The sequence below is a fragment of the Pocillopora damicornis genome, chromosome 2, assembly GCF_964200805.1.
Source record: "Pocillopora damicornis chromosome 2, jaPocDami1.2, whole genome shotgun sequence".
Taxonomy (NCBI): Eukaryota; Metazoa; Cnidaria; class Anthozoa; order Scleractinia; family Pocilloporidae; genus Pocillopora; species Pocillopora damicornis.
Genome location: NC_142671.1, coordinates 36,506,146 through 36,524,956, shown reverse-complemented (window position 1 = coordinate 36,524,956; position 18,811 = coordinate 36,506,146). Strand labels below are relative to the sequence as shown.

Below are 18,811 nucleotides of genomic sequence, written 5' to 3'. Positions count from 1 at the left end.
TTTGATTCAAGCACAGTCAATTAGTGGGGTATGTCACTTGGCCCGACTAGCTAGTAGACCTATACAAACTCACCGTTGCCGAGGCCCTCGGGGTTGTGCTAAAGGCATTGCGGCAAATCGCTGAAAAGACACCCTGGAAAATGACAAGGAAAGTTCATCAAATAAAACTCAAGTTTCAAAGGATTTATCCTTTCAAGGGCTAAAAGACTTACCTTGCCTCGAGCGCTTGCAAGAGACCTTACGAGCGCCATGTTTGAATACAACTGTTGCGCAGACAAAGTTTGGACTTGTGAGCATAAATTTGTGTGGGCTGTTCAAATACTGCAGGCGCAGTTTCCGTTAACGGAAGTCGCCGGAAGAAAGAAAGTCCTGGAAACGAGCGGAAATGCTACATTACGCAGGCGCAGAAGAGCTTTTGACGTGGCCTAGTTCTTGTCACTGAATCCACGCGAAAATAAAGAAGTGAAGTGTCGTAGAAATTTGCCGGTCATTTCGCGATCATGGGGCTTACAATTTCAAGTTTGTTCTCCAGGCTTTTCGGCAAGGTTCCAATGAGGATTCTAATGGGTAAGAGTAGATTAAAATGTTTTGAGAACTTCCATCTTTATCCGTTTAGTTTGTGATACGATGGAGTCTCGATTACACAAGTTTCGTGTTAGAAGTACACCACACAGCTGTATTCTCGAATTAAATGTAGATGATTGAATAAAAGTTTAGACGTTTTTGCGTAAAGAAAAGCCAGATAATTTACCTTTACGAATGGTGCCCATAAAATCGACCATTTTCTTGGCAAATTATTCACATCATTCTGTACCAATTATGCCGGTGGTGATACACGTAACCTCGTTCATAGAAAATGTATTTCGGTGTTCATTTGACCTTTTAATGTACAACTTTGAAAGGTGCTTAACTACCTGAAAGATGCTCTAATACCCGAAAGAAAAATTTCCTCCCTTTCCCTATGACGAACATAATTAGCAATAAAATGCAACCACCTCCAAAATTGTTACGAGTAGAATTTTCAATAAAGGGTAATGAAAGGTACGTGTACAGTTCATGCAAATATATTTTTCAAAATATAAATTTCTAGATAATTCATCCATGGATCACTTTTAAGGAGTCATATTTCCACTACTGTATCTTGTGATACAGGTTGTTTCTCTCACTCACGCACGGCCCAGGATTTTGTATGATACTCATCTTCATCCACTTCCATCCTTCTGTCCTGTTCCAGTCTTCAACAACAAACCCCATCCTCTTTTTCCTCTGGTTCTAACCTTGTTCAGAGTTCACATTGTTGTCCTTCTGTCTTGCAGTGGGTCTTGATGCAGCTGGTAAAACAACAATCTTGTACAAACTTAAACTGGGAGAAATTGTTACAACCATCCCTACTATAGGTAAGAACCCATAATCTGCAGGTTATTAAAAATAAACTGAAGAAATAAGAAAATATTGTCAAGTTACAGGAGAGCATTCTCTACAGCTGGAGGGTAATTAACCCTTTAACTCCCATAAGTGACTAAGACAGAATTTCTCCTTACAATATTAATACAATAGTTGATTCAAAACTAAATTCTCTGAACTAACATTATAAGAATTGTATGGTTGACAGTATGGAGAATTAAAAATTTGGTCTGGGAGTTAAAGGGTTAAAGGATCATTAAAACCTCAAAACTTAAGCTGGAGAGTTCTGCACAGTAGTTTTAAAAATTCTCCAGTCTTGAATTCTCAATGAAAACCTTTTTTGTAACATGGTTGAGGGTGATGGGGTAAAAATTAAACAGCAACCTGGTGAGTGAGTGAGCTCTTTCACTTTGAGAGTTTATTTTCTTTAAACGACAAGTTGGTTTCTCAGTTTCTTACTCATATAATGAACCAAGATGCAACTGCAGAACTAGGAGGTGTTTGTTCATGTGTCACCAGCTTGCATTTGTCTTTGTTTTGAAGGTTTCAATGTTGAGACTGTGGAATACAAGAATATCTCATTTACAGTATGGGATGTGGGCGGCCAAGACAAGATTCGGCCTTTGTGGAGACACTACTTCACAAACACACAGGTGAAGATTCTGGCTCAATACCCATATTGATTTGTGTTCATCTGATCCAGCTATTCAATGGGTAGATGACAAATTGTCATGTAGAAAAATGACCTTAAGCTGGTTGGAGGAATTTTGTTATAGTGGAAATTTGTTAGCTGGATTATCCAACATTATCCCTTCAAAATGAAACAATCTTTTTTGGTTATCAACTGTAAGTTGATGAAGGGGCAAACAAAATATGTAAAGTTGACTTACTGAGCTTCAGCATTTCCACAGAGCAATCCACTTCAATCAACCTGTTGGACGATATTTTCCTTTTGGCTTTTTTTATGATGGTTCACAAAAGCAGAAATCAAATTAGTTTGAAACACTTGTTTTCCAAGAAAAACAGCCTCAAAAGGTATTAATAATGATATTCTTGTTTTATCTGTTTTTAATCTTCCAGGGACTGATATTTGTTGTGGACAGTAATGACAGGGAAAGAATAGCAGAAGCTAATGATGAACTACAAAAAATGGTAAGCCATTACCGATTCAAATTTAGCTGACATGTTGCCTGAGATACAGTTTTATTGGAATTCCAAGGAGTTACATTTTTTAGACTAGTCAACACACTGGGTTCATCTGATGTGCAGAAGCAGTATCAATCCTTTACATCTTCATGTAGATATTGACTGGTAATGATTTATTTGTTAACGATTTGGCTCTGGTTAACATAGCAGGTAATTTAGTGTTAACAACTGGGTTGAAAACGTAAATTAGCCACTGTAAACGGTAAAAAAGCTGACGTTTCGAGCGTTAGCCCTTCGTCAATCGCTCTGACGAAGGGCTAACGCTCGAAACATCAGCTTTTTTACCCTTTACAGTGGCTAATTTACGTTTTCAACCCAGTTGTTAACACTAAATTACCTGCTATACTCTCCCACCGAAACAGCACCACAGTTTCTTTAGAAACTCACCCCTTTATTCATCTGGTTAACATAAATTGTTGTTCATATCTACACAGCTTCAGGAAGAGGAATTGTCTGATGCTATACTACTGGTGTTTGCAAATAAGCAGGACTTGCCAAATGCTTACTCTACCTCTGAAATAACAGAAAAGCTAGGACTCCACAGTGTCAAATCAAGAAAGGTTAGTAAGAATTTTGCTGTAATTTTTAGCTGTAGGACTCGAGTGGCATAAGTTGGTCATGATTGGTCAGTTTACACAGTATCTCAACATATTTTCTTATATTTTTAGTGGTATGTCCAAGGTACATGTGCAACTCAGGGAACAGGGCTGTATGAAGGACTGGACTGGCTCTCAAATGAACTCACTAAGTAAATGTTCCAAAAGGAAACCTCAAAAGTTTTTTATACACAAAATATGGTACACTTTTGTCTGATGATTTCCCTTCAACAACATTTTGAAATCAGTTTGCTGAAAACTCTGGCCACTTATTTAAGGTACAGCAATTAAGCAAGCAAGTCTGTCAGCTTATTATGCAACTAATATCTTTGTTTCGGCTGTAGTCTGTTTTGCCAATCCTAAGTTGTAAACTCCCTTAAAAAACTTCAAGAATAATTTTTTTTACTCCACTTTCAAAATGCCTGTTATAGAGTTATCAGTTCATTTATTAAATGCAGTTGTGAATGGCACAGTGCCCAGTTAGAGTCTATTTCCTTTATTGTGGAATAAACTGTTGTAGGTTTGCTATTAAAAATAAAGTTAGGATAAAGTTTTAATTGACTTAAAAATCAGAGTCTAGTTTAGTTTGAATAATATGTAGTGTAACATTGGCCAGAAATTATTTAACAGCAGTTGGATTTCTGTTAAATAAAATTGCATTACCACAAATGTAGACTCTGTTAATGTAATTTGGTGATACAAAAATAATAGGAATGGAAGTCTGGCAAAACGTACAGTAAAGAAAGAAAAAGAGAGAAGAGAAGGTATTTACAGGGATGGCAAAAGGCCTGCTCTGGAAAATAGTTTTTGGCAAATTAAGGACCTTGGCTACCTGGCCTTGCATTAGGCAGCAAGTTTGATTTCAAAACTTAAGCTTCTTCCATTCTGATTTTTCATTGTTAGAATTTAAAGAGCAGCAAATAAGCGCAAACTAATTTTAAACACCAAAGACAACAATGAAATTGTGAAATTTTCAGTTGAAAGTAAAAAATGATCCATGATTCCATTGTTTTTGCTTTGCCACCTTTTGATTGGTCTATAAAGCTCTTGCCAACCTCTCAACCAATCAGAGAGATCTAAACTTTACAGTTACTTGGTCACATGCGTTTTCCTGCACTTGAATTAAATAACATGGGCATGTGGTTTTGCTTTAAGCTCATATGGACACTTCAAGATAATTTTCCTTTATTTTGATCGCTCATTTTCGTCACTTTGGTTTTTAAGTAGAAAAAATCCTAAAGCCTGGTGTGTTTCTCTTGCTAATACTTAATTTGGGCATATTGTAGCATTTTACTTCAGTAAAGATAAACCTTTCTTCATCTGTGTAAGTAAAGTGTTTGAGAAAAATTATTAAAAAAGCAAATAAAAAGGTTGAACTTATCCTAGTTGAGTACATCTTGTTGTGGGAGATAACTAGTTGGGAAATGTTGACAAGTAAGGGGTAGAGAACCTACCCTGTACCTTTTTCACACTTTGAGGATCCCTGTTGACGTAATCTTTTGAGCCCTAAGAGTGACTGGTTTATAAATTCTCCTCACAGTATTACTCTTCAATCAAATGAAAGGTCATGAGAATAACGGAGATGATCACCAATCCAATAAGCTCCAGATTGTTAAACAAATTCTCCTTGTCATAACCAAAGGAAATATAAAGAGAACAGAGAGGAGAACATAAATACTAACGTTAGAATGTAGAGGGTTGAAAGCAATCTCTATTGATGTTAAGTTTTTTTTATTTCATCCGTTGCCTGGACCACTTATGAAGCACACATTTGTTTAAATAACTGAGAGTGCATCATCTGTTATAAAAAGTGTCACATTCCAAAATCAAGCTTGATAAGAAATCTGTACAAGAAGTATGTCTTTCTAAATGCTGAAATGTAATATATTCCAAATTGCTTTTGTTTTCTTTATGACATACACCAGCCTCGCTTTCCCAAATTGAAGTACTTGCTTAATTGCCTAATTTACTGATTTTGGATCAAACTATCAAAGAGCTTAAAGAGAGAAATCTTCGTCCAGAATTTAACAGTTCTGTCAAATAATTATTCATCTTGAAATATACCAAGTGCGGAATTTATGAATGAGAAAGTAGATTATTTGAGCCACAGGAAAGCCAGCAATTAAGAATATTGATAGGTATGCTGTGTAGATCAGTGGCTCATCACCAGACTCCAGTGAAGGATACATGCTGGGATTCAGACGCAGATCGACCTTCACTTCCGTTAAGATGAACACAAGAGTGAACATAACGTATGCGGCACCGAATATGTAGGCATACACGACGTGCAACAGCCTCACGGGAATGTAACTGGCCAGTGTGTCGACAATCATCAGGAACACGTAGAGAGAGTGCCTGGGTATGTAGAAGATCCAAACATAGGAGGAACGCTCGTCAAAGAAAAAGGCGAAGTACGCAACCGTGCAGACGAAAGTGCTGTTGGAAGCGAGGGTGTGTAGGACCCAGAGCACCTCGTGATGCCATGAGAGATGGTTTTCATATGGATCCACTTCAATGCTTTCGTCTTTTTCGCCCGGTTTTAAAGCGCAAGAATTCGAATCGCCAGTGTGATCTGGAAAATCCGAATGGATTATGTCGTAGCTATCGTTCTCTTTGGATCCGCATGCCGAACGATGGAATGCGGTTAGTGAACCAGTCAGGAAATATAACGCGGTCACCACTCGACTCCAATTCTGCAAATGAATGACCCAGGTTCCGCTCGGATCATCCAGGCCGATCCAGACCAGGTCGGCTACCGCCAGAGCAGCGTAGATTAAGCGGAGGAAGGCGAACAGTGGTCTTGGTAGGCCCTGTGTGCAAGAAAAGAAAAACAAAAACGTAAAAAGACAGTTCTGGATCTCGTTTTCATTACTGTCTAGGTCCGGAAACTCGTGGAATATGAATGTTGACTATGGAATCATGGAAAACTGCTGAAATAGATTTTTGATCAGAAAATTAAGCAAGGGATACTATGATGAATGTCATTTATCAAATTCAAATCTCTTTCTTCAAAGTTATTAGAATAATTTCAGAATATTGCGTTTGTGGTTCTGTGCATGTTCTTGCACAAATATCATAAGAAAACAAAATATGAACCAAACTGGTATAAAAGCGTTCAAGAGGTGTTGATAGTGAAAGAAACTTTTCTTTTTTATCACAAGACCAATATCACCCCACTCACGCACTTCTGTAGAAAAAACCAAAATGGAAGCTGATGGTTTGACGTAAACCGATCCTCAAAAATCTATCCTACGCCACGCTAACGAGGCTCTGTTTCGAATAAATGTTATCGGGAAAAAATGTTCACTGCTGTTGTGTTCGATGAATTGTGAGAGTCTTGTTCTGTCTCGGCGAAAAAATAAATGAAAAGTTTGAAGAATCTTTTCTGCTATAGTACAGCGCGCAGTCTTCCGTTACATAGTTTCACAATTTTAAAGGTTTGGTGGTCACAATTATAATGAAGTACTTTTTGATTGTGTGGTCGGGCCGGAGGGAACATATTTGGTTCTCAGTCAAGATTTCGGACCAAATGTTTTTTCCCGTTTGGCCCTCCCTTTAAGTCAATAAGGACAATAGGTACCCGAATTGAACATTTGTGCTGAGGCCTTTCAGTAATTTTTTTAACTTTTTTAACGTTTTAACGTTTCATAACTGATATGCATTTACTTCCCAACCAAATTATTGCTCTTGACGCTTTTAAGAATGAAAAACAAATAAAAAAAAAGTTTTGTAAAGAGATGACAGAGGTTCTCGCTAAAAAATTCAATCGCTCTTCTGTTGCTCTTGATAGCGACAAGCTTATGAAAATTTTTGAAAGAACTCATTTTACGCATTAAATGGTCCATTGTTTGCCGCTCAGTAGAAGTAAACCCAAAGAAATCTCAAAAAACCTCACAGAACATTATCTGGAAAAGCTTTTGCTTTTGTCGTTTTCGGCTCGTAATTTTCAAACGTTTCTCTGCATGTGTTATTCAAACATTGCGTTTTGATTACCACGGCAGAAAATCGATGGCAAGCGCGTGTTCTGTTACTAACATTAGAACTATTCTAAGGACTTTGGACAAAGGTGCATGCATTGTTTTGACGCATTTGGACTCAAGCCCAGCTAGACTTCCACGCACCCTTAAGGCAGCGCGCAATTTTTTTAAAGTTGATCTGAACTGTTTCATAACACGAAATTTTGAAATCGAAGAGAACAACAAACTTAAAGGGCAGCTATTTTTATTTTTAGAAACTCTGCCTAAGTGAAGTGCCGAAAGGAAGGAAAACATTTTAATTGCGTGGGGGCATTTTGTTCTTCAAACCAGTTAAATCGAATATTCACTCACTACTCCATGTTTACTGAGTCAACAGTTGAAACGTTTGAGGAGACTTTTAAAGGTTAGCTTTTAAGAAGCTTCGTGAAGCGACATAACGAGACAGAACGCATCCAACGGTTTTAAGCGCAGTGGGTAAGAAAGACATTTTAAATTCTTTTACTAATGAAGAGAATTGAAGCATGAGGGACCTATTATTCAAGGCAAGCCAACCATAAAATCATGATGCAACTGAATAAAATTACCGCGTTTTCCTGGAGAAAACTGATTAACGTTCGGTCACGGAATTCTTTCCCATTTGTCCGCAAAAAGTATATTCGTCGCGATAAAAGCTTTATCCTTACGGATCGATCGCATTTTGACCTGTTCCGATGAAAATTACCGCGTTTTCGACGCCACAAAAAAATCTAATTAATTATTATTATTATATATGCAAATCCTCAGAATAGTTCTCGAAAAGGTCGAGGCAACACAACATTGTAAGCCACCTAACATGGAGTTTGAAAACCTATTTGTTCAACTTATTTTTGAGTTCAATTTTCTATTATTTGACTTTCGAGATAATACCACCTGCGGCTAAGTTTGAATATTTTGTCCTTGTAGTGCGAAAATTGAGATTACTAAAGCGAAATTTAGCCATCATTGTAAGTCAGTATATCTAAAACACAAACACTGAAATTCTTTTAAACGGAGAGCCAAGATTCATCCTGATGAATGTCGTAAGAATTCTAACACGTTTAGTTGCGGCGAAAAGAAGTAAAAATTTTGTTTTCAAATCGCACGTCAGTTCATGACTTCCGCTCATTTTAACATTTCGTTGGGTGCGCTTAACTTTGCCCCACTTCACTAATTTCTGAAAGCCCTTGAAAATGAGCTTATAACTAAGAAAACTAACTTACCGGAGCATCAGTGAAAGCTCTGGAGTCATTGTATCGTAATCCAAGTTTTCGTATCCCACATTCTTCCCCAAGGGCTTTACAACATCCCATACCGAACTACTTCAAAGCAACGTCCTCTAACGTCAGAGAGAACATACTTTGGGTTTATTAAGTCTGAAGCTAATCTGCATATTTTACCTTTGGGCGGGAATCCATAACTTAATGATCTTTCAAGCGCTAACAATGTAAATTGAATGCTCATTCAAGCTTGAGCATTTGAAGGGTATTTAAACTGAACAGCTGGGAATTTAACGCGGCAAAGTCTGTGATAGAATTAGTCTTTGTCAGTAAACCTCTACAAAGTTACAAGACTCCTTTCATGAGTAAACCTAGACGAAATTTCTCGATTTCAACGTATAGATATGGCTTTCAGCTGCCAAGTTAGTTAAAAGACCGCTAATTAAATATTCTTTTTTTTCTCTCATGAGTTCCCAAGTCTCGTTTGTGTTGACTTCAGTCGAGCGTAGAGTTCTTTTATCAACTTTCAATCTCCCTGCCAATCTTCATCCTAATATGCATAACGTGAACATCAACGCTTCTATGATTCACTTAACTAGAAACTCCCAACGATGGCTGACTTCAGAAAGTGGTTAAGAATTGTATTGACTGAGGAATTTCGAGTCAAAAGCCTTTTCCTGTGGTTTTCAAGTCCAGAGCTATTTGCCGAATCACCGGTGAGTTTGTACAGTAGGTTGAAAACAGACAAACAATTGCATGCAACTTGAAAGCGAAATCGATTTTAATTACATCAGGGAGGTTTCAGGATTGTTCAGTGTGGACTCCACAATTATTTAAAAAGTTTTGATATGCTCTCTATTTCCCTTTTATAGTTTGCTTTTAAAAACGAATTGTCAGATTTTTAGTTCAATTATTGCACTATCCATAGTGAGTAAAGTAAAGAGAGAGATTCCAGACTGTGAGTAGGTCCCTTGAGTTGTAGCTTTGAGGGAATTGTTGACTGCAAATGTTTTAGACACGCATTCTTTCTGATCAAGTGTTCGGTAATTCATTTAGCGAAGTAGTTTCAGCGGTCGAGGAATTCTTGTTTCAATCGACAATTTGGTGACATTCCCTGATTCTCACCTTCTAGTTTACTAGGCTAGTATAGAATGTTCTAAAACTGGAAATTTACATAAAATCCTTCCAATAACCTTAAGCTGCGTAGTTCGAAATCTTTTGGTCGAGAGTATTTTTCAGGCTCGCTGTTTTATTAAATTCGTATGCTGATGTAGTCTAACCGAATCTCGAAGAAATCAAGACAGCCTTCGACATTTCTACGGATTTATTTGTGCATGTGATTTCTTTCATTGTTCTCGATAATGTTCAAGACAAAGAGAGCCGAAAATTCTCCAGGAACGGAAAGTACTCTTTTTTCCATTCTTCAATTCTTTTTTTTTTTTTTTTTTTTTTTACCAAATTCGAACACACGTCATAGGCAACCGAATAACTAATCTTATCACTGGAAAGCCATAAAGATGCAGACGATAGCGCAGGAAGGAAATGGATGTTTTTTATCACGCTTGAATGATTTCTATACGCTTTGGCATGCCTCTTGTGTGTCAGATTCCCCGCTCGCGTTTGAACCAATCAGAGATCCTTACAGTTTGACGTAAAATGAAAGGAAACGAGGTGTCTCTGGCAGAGCTGCGACCCGACAGCTCTTCGGATTCGATCGGCTCTCACGATGAGATCCGACAATTGTTGTCGAGAATGTAAACCTGCGGTAGATAGCGGACAATATTCCTTTAGTTTTATACAGAAAGTTTCAATTTGCAATAACAATTCATTTTTCTTGAATCTTTTCCAGTGGTTTCCACCATCGTTGTTTATCATATATCGTCTGGTTATTACCGCGTGGTCTGTGATTATCACTGTGGAAAGTACGTTTGCCACGCCTAGCTATTTATGGTTGTTGCAGTTGGATAACTGGAGTATCTCGTTAAGTTGCCTATATTTCGTTCTCGCCACATTCCTCCTGATCTACTACGCTGTTAAAACATGCAAAGGTGAAGAGAACAAAGAAATCCCTAAGAAAACAGAAAAAAGCTACTTTGCTGAAGATGAACGCGAGAATGAATCCGAGCTGCTATGGACCGCAAACGAGGAAGACGAGTCGCACATAGAACTCCCGCGTCGCGAAGAAAGATTACCGTGTTACCATGCAGTACTCTGGGTCTTACAAACTCTGGTAGGAAACAGCATATTAGTTGTCATCCTTTGTTATGTCACACTGGAAGAACAATTTAACGTATTAGAATTTGCTAAGTTCCTGTCCATCACTATTTTCATGGTTGCTGAGGCAATTTTCAGTTTTGCACCAATCAGATTGCTTCATTTTATTTATTCGTATGTGTTTTCATTAACATACGTCCTAGTCGTTCTTATGTACTACTTTGTACTTGTCGATGAGCGTGTCCCCGAGCTTCCTCGCTTTGTGAACAGAATAGACGACCCTCTTTCTTCAACAGTGGTTTTCATGATACTGATCGTTGGACAGCCGTTGTTTCAGTTGTTATACTTTACAGTCCATAAACTGAACTGTTATGTGTACGTCAAGTATTTTAGTTACTAAATGAACATTAGTTATCATAAGGGCGTAGTTGATCATTTTTTTTTATCATCGCAAGTTAAGTGAGATAGGCCAAGTCAAAAAAGTTCATAGTACTATTAATGAGTAGGTTTGGATGGTAAGTAAGTATTCCAAGGTCTTTTAATCTAAGCGCAAACTGCACGTACGATGCTTCGGTCACATGAAGAGTTGCATACATGAAATGCACGGGGATAGTAGAGCCACTAACTAAGGTAGAATTGTTCCCTCTACCCACGGATACTACCAATTCTCTTCCAAAACATGCCTTTGATGCAAGACAGTGTGTGCACCCGAAACTCAATGCTAAGCGTGCAATTTCTTCCTTTGTCTTCCCTTGTAAATACGACTAACATTTAAATATAATGTAGGAGATGCGATTAACGAGGCGATTTTTGGCTCGCCTTTTAGCGGTTTTGAGAATATATTCTTTAGACAACTGTTTTGTAGCACAGGATGTGTAATTTTATCCTGTGAAAAAATAATAAAGACATCATTATCATTGTTTCTTAAAGGAAAAATTTTAAAGCGCCTACAGAATGTGGTTCCTCTTTCGGGTGAAGCAACCCTATTTAAAACCCATCGTGGAAAGTACACCCCCCCTCCCTTCCTTCGGCTCACGAGAGAAATTCGATCGATCACTGTGTATAAAGAGGCATTTTGCTGCTAAAAGTACAATGTAAACAAATGAAAGAAGCGGTAATGTTGGGAATTAAGGTTTTATTAATAACCGCTCTTTGTTTTCATGATCGAAAGTTTTCCCAACAGTGCTTTGATCAAGACAATTGCGTTGAATTAACTTGTTTTAATTGTGTAAATGTCACACAACAGTTTGTTTGACTTACATTATTCCATCTTTGAAATTTGAAATCAAATATTAAATGGAATCGCGTATTTGTAAAAGTAGGAGCATTAAGATCAAAAATTTCAATATTAGTCATGCACATTTAGCCAATTCTTAAGGCCCAAAAACATATTATCAGCATAATATTTCATACATAAACGGAACTTTCCTCATTCTTTTATGGAATGAAAAATTTATATTCGATTAAAAATAACTGCCAAGAATAAGATGAAGAACTTGTTACGCAAACGTGATAAAATCTCTCATAATTCTACAGAACGTTAACGATTAACCACTCATTTCACTTCCTTGATTGACAGATAGGTCCGTACTTGACGTCCCACGCTTCCGGTCAGTTTGTTGAGAAGCCACTCAATGTCACCGACTTAAGTTTTTTTCAGAGAACCACACTTTACAATCAAATGAAAAATCTTCAGTTGCGCAGGTAGAAGGCCGCCAAAACACACATTTGAATGTGTAATCGGGAATTTCTGTTTGACTTTTTTGGCAGCTCTATACACAAAATCAACTGCCTGTTTGTCTTTAATAATGGAAACATCTTTCATTTTCAAACACTGGCAACATTTTATTTAACGTTGCACGCCTTTAATAGAAAATCTGCGAGATTTGAGTGTATTTGAACGGAGACTTTTATGAAGTTATAGTGTTTTAATCTTCTGAAAAAATTCACCAGTGTAGCACAGAGAGGTAACATGCAAAATGTTGTTTTCAATTTCATCTCTGATCTTCCTCGTTTACTGTACTTACTTCAGCCAAGAAAGAGAGATGAGGCTACAGCATGGAGTAATTGAGCATGGTAGGTCACCAACTTAGCTGACAAACTATAAACGTATTGTAGTGCCTTCTCGTAGCATTTTGCCCTGGTCCTTTTCGTATGGATGCCATCGGAGTTGAGCCAAAGGCCTCAAACTCAAAAAAGAATTTCAGAGAAGAATATGCCACATAAAAACTGGTAATTGATAGGAGCAGATTGAGATTTTATAGTCTTTCTTTATTGTTAATCCGTTCTGCCTCAAAACGTATTCATGAACTTCAGACAGGTTAGTTGTGAAGCTTACGTTTCTGAAATACAGATTTTTATCGTGAAACTAAATTAGTTACTTGTTGAGAGATAAGAGCCCAAGGTTGGCGAGGTCGAATGAGCCCAAATTATCGTTTAACAGACCAATGAGGTTTTGTTTTTATCATCTGGAGCTTATAGTAAACTCGAAAAAAATAAAGGCGTCTTCCGTTTTTTCACTCCTCGCCTCTCGTCCGACTCGTACCACGAACAAGCAAAAGCTTTGTTAATGTTTTAACCTAAGTAAGAAGAGAAAAAGACAATGGCCAAATTTATCCAAACAATGTATCTCCTCTTTTGTTATCCCGACGAGGATGTCAAAAAATTTTTCAATGGTCGATTGCTGACACAAACTAAACGGGGGTTTCGTTTGCTCTGCTTTATTTAAGGAGGGTCAGGAAAGAACAATTGATTCATGTAAATATCTTATTCAAACACTAACATTCACACAGAAAACGTGTCAATATTATTTCGTGAGGTATTCATTATTGTTTCTTTATTCGGCAGAGTTAAAGACCTCCGATGATGAAAACAACTTAAGGACCAAGAGAGCAGGTCTGCACGTATAATTGAACGCCAGTCTAAATTCTGTTTTGCTTCTCTTAGACTGGAAGAATATTATTAATATGTGTACAAGAAACACATTTGCTCAGAGTAGGAGCCGTCAGCGATCGATTTGAATACGTGTTAAATAAAACAGGCTTAAAGAGATAAATCGCTACATGCAGGATACACAGTGAAATAACATATTTCCCAGATGAAAGCTAGATGCAAACGCTGATATAAATTAAGTATTTATTAACAGCAAAGGATTACATCCTGCGCATGCGCGCGACACAATCGCGTACTCTCACGCAGCGACTTACTTAGTTTGATTTAGGTTCTCAATGCTCATTTCTGCGCCCGGCAACAAACACGGAAAACTGGTATGATCTAACAGTCTAAACTGATATCTAGACTGTGTACAGCCGGCACCTACCCTCCCAAAGGGGCAACGAATACCAAAAAGGAACTTTGTTGTCCAAAATGCTCACGCTTTGTCGTGAACAGTAACTGCAAGATTTTCTCGGGTGAAAAGAAGTAATTATCTTGATTTTCCTTGTTTCTTCACAGTTTGCAAAGATTTGATCAACTATTGTCACGTCTACAAGCCTTACTGTAAACACGAAGACTATTCAGACTTCGTGAAAGTCAATTGTAAGAAGACCTGTGACCTCTGTCAGAAAGGTAATTTTTGGTCATTCAAGGGCTTTAAACGCTGGCGTCCTTGAAATCTACTTGAATTATATGTCTTTGTTTAAGTTACTCCTTCCCAGAGTCACTAGAGATAGAGAACAGAGCTCCTGTTTAAAGGCGTATCATCGAAAATTCCCGGGAAAGAAGGAAAATAGAAGATACCCTTAGAAAAATGCACAACTTAGGAGGTATATGACACAGCAAACGTGTATCTGGTAAAGGTGACAGAACATATCGTATAAAGAATAGCTCAACAGAGTAAGAATTCTACAGACGTTATTTCTTGAAGGGTGCTCACTGTTCTCACGAAGGGAATCGGGAAGATCTTTTCTCAAGTCACCACCAAATAAAATATTCACCTATGGTAATTGCAAGAGCCTTCCAGTTACATACGTTGTTCTTCAAAGGCTTTCTACAGTATCATTTTCTAGTCATCTCAGCTCTAAGTCAGGTCTTCAAAGGGTATCAATGCAAATTTTTCAGATCATTAAGCATCCCCTACCAAATGATCCGCTACTTTTGAAGTTGTCTTCATTGACAAGCTGTCTCTATCAAATGGCATGCATCCTCCCGACAGTTTCAAGCGGCACATTTTCATAACTTTTCCTTTAAAACTTTCCCTAAATACCTCATGGTCTCCAAAAATGGTAACTTCCAACAGTTCCAAGCACGACATCCTCATTACTTTCACTTTATAAGTTGTCTATTCTAGAGTGTGCCTCAGTCTGAGATTGTCCATAGGGTAATACTCCCCTGACAGTTTACTCCTTTCAAGTTGCTCCTCACCAGTTCGAATTCATACCGTCCCGTTACTTTCAAATTTGTCGCAGCTGCAAGGCTAATACCATATTTTTCAGCTATATATTCTCATGAGACTTTTAGGTTACCATGCAGTCGTTTCGTACCCAGTCGTTTCGCACCAAGCCAGGACCATTCGTATCCAGTCTGTTGAGTCGTTTTGTACCGTACGAAACGACTCAACTGACATATCAATAAAGTATGTTTTCCTTGTTAAGTATGTTTAAAATAAGGCCAGTTTCTTATCTTAAATATCATTATCGACTCAAACTGGATAAAGGGGATACGTTTCTAAAGTAACTGTGGTGCTGCGTCGGTGGGAGAGTATAACAGGTAATTTAGTGTTAACAACTGAGTTAAAAACGTAAATTAGCCGCCGTAAAGGGTAAAAAAGCTGACGTGTCGAGCGTTAGCCCTTCGTCAGAGCCCTGACGAAGGGCTAACGCTCGAAACGTCAATTTTGTTACCCTTTACGGTGGCTAATTTACGACTCAAACTGGGTACGAATCGACTGACTTCGAGTATAAAACGAAAGTGCATACGAAGCGACTGGATACCTTTGAGAACTTATCGTTGTTTCCTCTTCACAGCATGTTTCGACCGTGTTTCCTACTGCCACGTAATCAAGAATCGATGTAACGACCCTGTTATTGGAAGCTCAGTGAGGCGCTTCTGTGCAAGAACCTGTGTGGTGTGCGTAGGTATGAACGGCAAATTATAGATCACTTCGAGTTATTGAACAAACAAACAAACAAGCACATAAATGAACAAACTGGGTATTAGCCAGGTTACTTTTGAACTCTAGACCCAAAGCAAGCAAATAGTTCACGTTATTGTGGGTACTACGTATAATAAGCTTACTGGATAAACAGAGAGGCTCAACGATAAAGAGGTCTCTTCAAGCTACAGTTAAATGACCGGGTGAACTCTCAGCTGTTGACCAAATGGTGAAGAATACTGAAAGGCTCTCATGGCTGCTTTAGCCGAATACTTTAGAGTGAGTGTAAAGTACTCAGTTAACGGTAACTGCTGGGATTTTGCGCGTTAGCACTGAGGTTGAAGTGAATCCTTGCGGAAGCAAATCCTTATTTATTTTTTTTCTGACATTAAGCAATAACTGCACGATAGATTTTGTGTCACCATTTTTATATGGCGTGACGTTTCTTGGCGACCAGTATCACATAAAAAAGCTTTCCTGCTCAGCACCTTACCATGAAAAGATTCTCAGGTTCAATATATTTATCTTTCGTTCGTTTTCTTCAATTTCTAGTCACACCACCAACTATACCACCGACAACGATTCCTCGTACAGAGCAGCCTATTGACCAGGGTAAGATGACAGTTCAAATGTCACAACAGCCAACAGTTTCATGTGTTCCCCAGTCCACCCCCGTGATCGATCTTTAGTTACCGGAATGATTTGATTTAACACCCGGGGCGCCTAATTCCCTGTGGTACCTCTAGGGAGGGTACTTATTCGAAACAGGGCGCCTATTAGGGATAGGGTGCCCTTCTTTAATTTTTTGGTTTTATTTTTTATTTTTTTATTTTTTTTTTGAGGAACAGCAAAATGTGGAAAACAAAGCCTTGATGTTTATTTGAAAAGGAATAAGAACAGGAACGGCAAGACCACTGTTTTGGCAATGAGGCTTTAGGAGAGTAATTAAAGGAGGGTGAACCACGCTTGATCTCAATGCAGATGTATTTTAACAGTGCTATCACTGAAAGAGAATAAGGTTGCTTATTAGGATGGGGGCGCTTGATAAAAATAAAAACCTTGAAGGGAGGGCGCTTATTGGAACGAAGGCGACCAACTCCTTAGGATTTACGATCCTGTCACAGAATGTTCAGCAGATGGCTGAGGATCGAATCTCAACCACTGGGAAGTCAAATTTCTCTACATTCCACCATCTTGACACGCGATGTTAAGTTCTCTCTCTGGTCCTTTTCAGTTTCACGGGAAACAAACGAACTCTTCCTCAGATGATCTCTAGGCGAGAAAATAAACATTGCACTTTTCCCTTACCTAGGAAGCGTGGAATGTGGCAGGAAAGCGGTCGGTAGCAGAATTGTGGGCGGCACAAACGCAAGGCCCGGGGCTTGGCCATGGCAGGTGACGATGGACTACAAGGGACATCCTGGCCCTCACTGGTGTGGTGGCTCAATAGTGACCCCGCATTGGATAGTTACCGCTGCTCATTGCTTTGGTAATGACGATGACCCCAAGAAGTACAGCATTGTTGCAGGTAGAGGAGATTTGTTTTCATTTTCATTTTGTCGGGTTAGGACACTGGATTTGCTGTCTAACAGTGTTTCTACCCAAACAGCACAAATGACTGGGTTCTAGCGAGCTATTAGCAATAGGTGGTCACCTTTGTTGGATCATTATCTCGTACAGTTCTTCATATAAGCTTGAGAACGACAATTAGTTCTGATCAATCCTGTCGGTGGGAAAAGGGGAAATGATCCTAGACTATGAGCATTCCCCCCTTTTCGGCGAAGTCTGTCGCGCGAACAAAAAAAATCAGTTTGAGCGCCCTGCGGAACTCTCTTAGAGCGCCTTACTTCCAGATATCGTCGCAACGCGCTGACATCAATTTTTTTCACTGATCTTTTTCTTTTTAATTGGCGCGACGGACCACCCCGAAAAGAAGAGACAACTAAAAGGATCCAGAAGTTACTTCCATTTATTTTTTTGCAGTGCAATTCTTTTCTATCATTATCTCAGGATTAATGTTAGTATCAGAGCATTTGCGCACCAACCCCTCCTCTAACCCAACATTAACGCCAAGTTGCTATCAGTTGACTGTTTTTGGGTAAAGGGGAGGGGTAGGTTCGCAGTTGCCCAGATACTGACATTAATTCTAATCTTTAAGGTGAACATGACCTTAACGCAGTGGACGGATTTGAACAAAATACGACAATTGAGGAGATCATCACACATCCCAAATATAACAGGATTGCAAATCATGACTACGATGTGGCACTGGTCAAACTGAAGAACCCCATTAAGTACAACAATCACGTGAGGCCTGTGTGCTTAGCTAAATCGGACTTCGATGCTGGAACGAATTGTTATGTAACTGGGTGGGGCTACACCTCTGAGGATGGAAATATTGCGCAGGTTTGTGATAAACAGACTAGTCCATCCAGCGTAATAACATGCCGATGTTACGATGAATAACTTGTGAACATATCTCAGTCGTTTAGTAGAAAGATGTGCAAGGCGAATTCCAGGCTGAATAACAACAAAATTGGCTGAAAATCGTTCGGACAAAAATTTTAGATGAGGGCTTTCTGTGACAAAGTCGAATTCAGAACAACTATGTAATCAATTAACTATCATACTTTCAACATTTGTGTTACTCACCATTTCCAGATTTTGCAGCAAGCGAAAGTTCCTCTCGTGTCTCGTGAAACCTGTCAAGAGGGGTACGACGACTTGGGATACAAAATATCAACGCGCATGCGTTGTGCAGGCTACAGTGAGGGAAAAATTGACGCATGCCAAGGAGATAGTGGAGGGCCGCTAGTCTGCGTGAGGAACGACAAGTGGTATCTTATGGGTGTCATCAGCTGGGGACAGGGATGCGCGCGCAAAGGAAGATATGGAGTGTACGCTGATATGATGGATCTCAAGTTCTGGGTGCAACAGACCATCAACAAAGTATAATCGTTAAAAATCGATTAGAAATGTGAACACGAAATATTGTTCTCCTTTGTTTTTTATTAACTATCGAGAATAAAACGGTTAAAAATACAAGGCTATCCAATGGTGTATTTACTATATAGGATTTAAGGAGCT

The 18,811-nt window shown here is 38.7% G+C and overlaps 5 protein-coding genes across 6 annotated transcripts in view; 3 read left to right on the top strand and 2 right to left on the bottom strand.

Annotated features, from left to right (window-relative positions):
• LOC113685556 (pyruvate dehydrogenase E1 component subunit beta, mitochondrial-like) overlaps positions 1-299 on the bottom strand; it is a 9,357-nt gene extending 9,058 nt beyond the window's left edge. The window contains exons 1-2 of the mRNA XM_089196635.1: positions 213-299; positions 74-133 (exon numbers count right to left, since the gene is read on the bottom strand). Coding sequence (XP_089052761.1) covers positions 74-133; positions 213-251 — 99 coding nt within the window. The 5' untranslated portion in view covers positions 252-299. The remainder of the gene's footprint in view (positions 1-73; positions 134-212) is intronic.
• Positions 300-362: 63 nt separating this feature from the next.
• On the top strand, positions 363-4,586 carry LOC113685554 (ADP-ribosylation factor 4). Its single transcript, XM_027203078.2, has 6 exons — positions 363-567; positions 1,317-1,397; positions 1,948-2,057; positions 2,485-2,556; positions 3,045-3,170; positions 3,279-4,586. The coding sequence occupies exons 1-6, from the start codon at positions 501-503 to the stop codon at positions 3,360-3,362; spliced, it is 540 nt and encodes a 179-aa protein (XP_027058879.2). The 5' UTR covers positions 363-500; the 3' UTR covers positions 3,363-4,586.
• A 334-nt stretch (positions 4,587-4,920) lies between these two features.
• LOC113685553 (uncharacterized) lies at positions 4,921-8,582 on the bottom strand. Its single transcript, XM_027203077.2, has 2 exons — positions 8,422-8,582; positions 4,921-6,016 (listed from the first exon to the last, which is right to left on the bottom strand). The coding sequence occupies exons 1-2, from the start codon at positions 8,509-8,511 to the stop codon at positions 5,255-5,257; spliced, it is 852 nt and encodes a 283-aa protein (XP_027058878.1). The 5' UTR covers positions 8,512-8,582; the 3' UTR covers positions 4,921-5,254.
• Positions 8,583-8,985: 403 nt separating this feature from the next.
• LOC113685580 (uncharacterized) lies at positions 8,986-12,466 on the top strand. Of its 2 annotated transcripts, XM_089196636.1 has the most exons (3): positions 8,986-9,134; positions 10,268-10,648; positions 12,212-12,466. In XM_089196636.1, the coding sequence occupies exons 1-3, from the start codon at positions 9,030-9,032 to the stop codon at positions 12,338-12,340; spliced, it is 615 nt and encodes a 204-aa protein (XP_089052762.1). In that variant the 5' UTR covers positions 8,986-9,029; the 3' UTR covers positions 12,341-12,466. The 2 variants fall into 2 exon arrangements, with proteins under 2 accessions (XP_089052762.1, XP_027058911.2); XM_027203110.2 differs by lacking the exon at positions 12,212-12,466 and having other exon boundaries at positions 10,268-11,554.
• LOC113685551 (serine protease 27) lies at positions 12,467-18,774 on the top strand. Its single transcript, XM_089196634.1, has 8 exons — positions 12,467-12,708; positions 13,480-13,527; positions 14,086-14,199; positions 15,597-15,707; positions 16,277-16,336; positions 17,037-17,252; positions 17,883-18,130; positions 18,386-18,774. The coding sequence occupies exons 1-8, from the start codon at positions 12,612-12,614 to the stop codon at positions 18,677-18,679; spliced, it is 1,188 nt and encodes a 395-aa protein (XP_089052760.1). The 5' UTR covers positions 12,467-12,611; the 3' UTR covers positions 18,680-18,774.
• Positions 18,775-18,811: the final 37 nt, after the last annotated feature.

Excerpts from the sequence above, each read along its gene's own strand:
- LOC113685551 (XM_089196634.1), top strand. The coding sequence starts at position 12,612 with ATGTTGTTTTCAATTTCATCTCTGATCTTCCTCGTTTACTGTACTTAC. Across the intron at positions 12,709-13,479 it reads GCATGGAGTAATTGAGCATG|AGTTAAAGACCTCCGATGAT; the intron begins GTAGGTCACCAA and ends TTTATTCGGCAG. Across the intron at positions 14,200-15,596 it reads CTGTGACCTCTGTCAGAAAG|CATGTTTCGACCGTGTTTCC; the intron begins GTAATTTTTGGT and ends TCCTCTTCACAG.
- LOC113685554 (XM_027203078.2), top strand. The coding sequence starts at position 501 with ATGGGGCTTACAATTTCAAGTTTGTTCTCCAGGCTTTTCGGCAAGGTT. Across the intron at positions 568-1,316 it reads TCCAATGAGGATTCTAATGG|TGGGTCTTGATGCAGCTGGT; the intron begins GTAAGAGTAGAT and ends TCTGTCTTGCAG. Across the intron at positions 2,058-2,484 it reads ACTACTTCACAAACACACAG|GGACTGATATTTGTTGTGGA; the intron begins GTGAAGATTCTG and ends TTAATCTTCCAG.
- LOC113685580 (XM_027203110.2), top strand. The coding sequence starts at position 9,030 with ATGGCTGACTTCAGAAAGTGGTTAAGAATTGTATTGACTGAGGAATTT. Across the intron at positions 9,135-10,267 it reads AGCTATTTGCCGAATCACCG|TGGTTTCCACCATCGTTGTT; the intron begins GTGAGTTTGTAC and ends AATCTTTTCCAG.
- LOC113685553 (XM_027203077.2), bottom strand. The coding sequence starts at position 8,511 with ATGGGATGTTGTAAAGCCCTTGGGGAAGAATGTGGGATACGAAAACTT. Across the intron at positions 6,017-8,421 it reads GAGCTTTCACTGATGCTCCG|GGCCTACCAAGACCACTGTT; the intron begins GTAAGTTAGTTT and ends TCTTGCACACAG.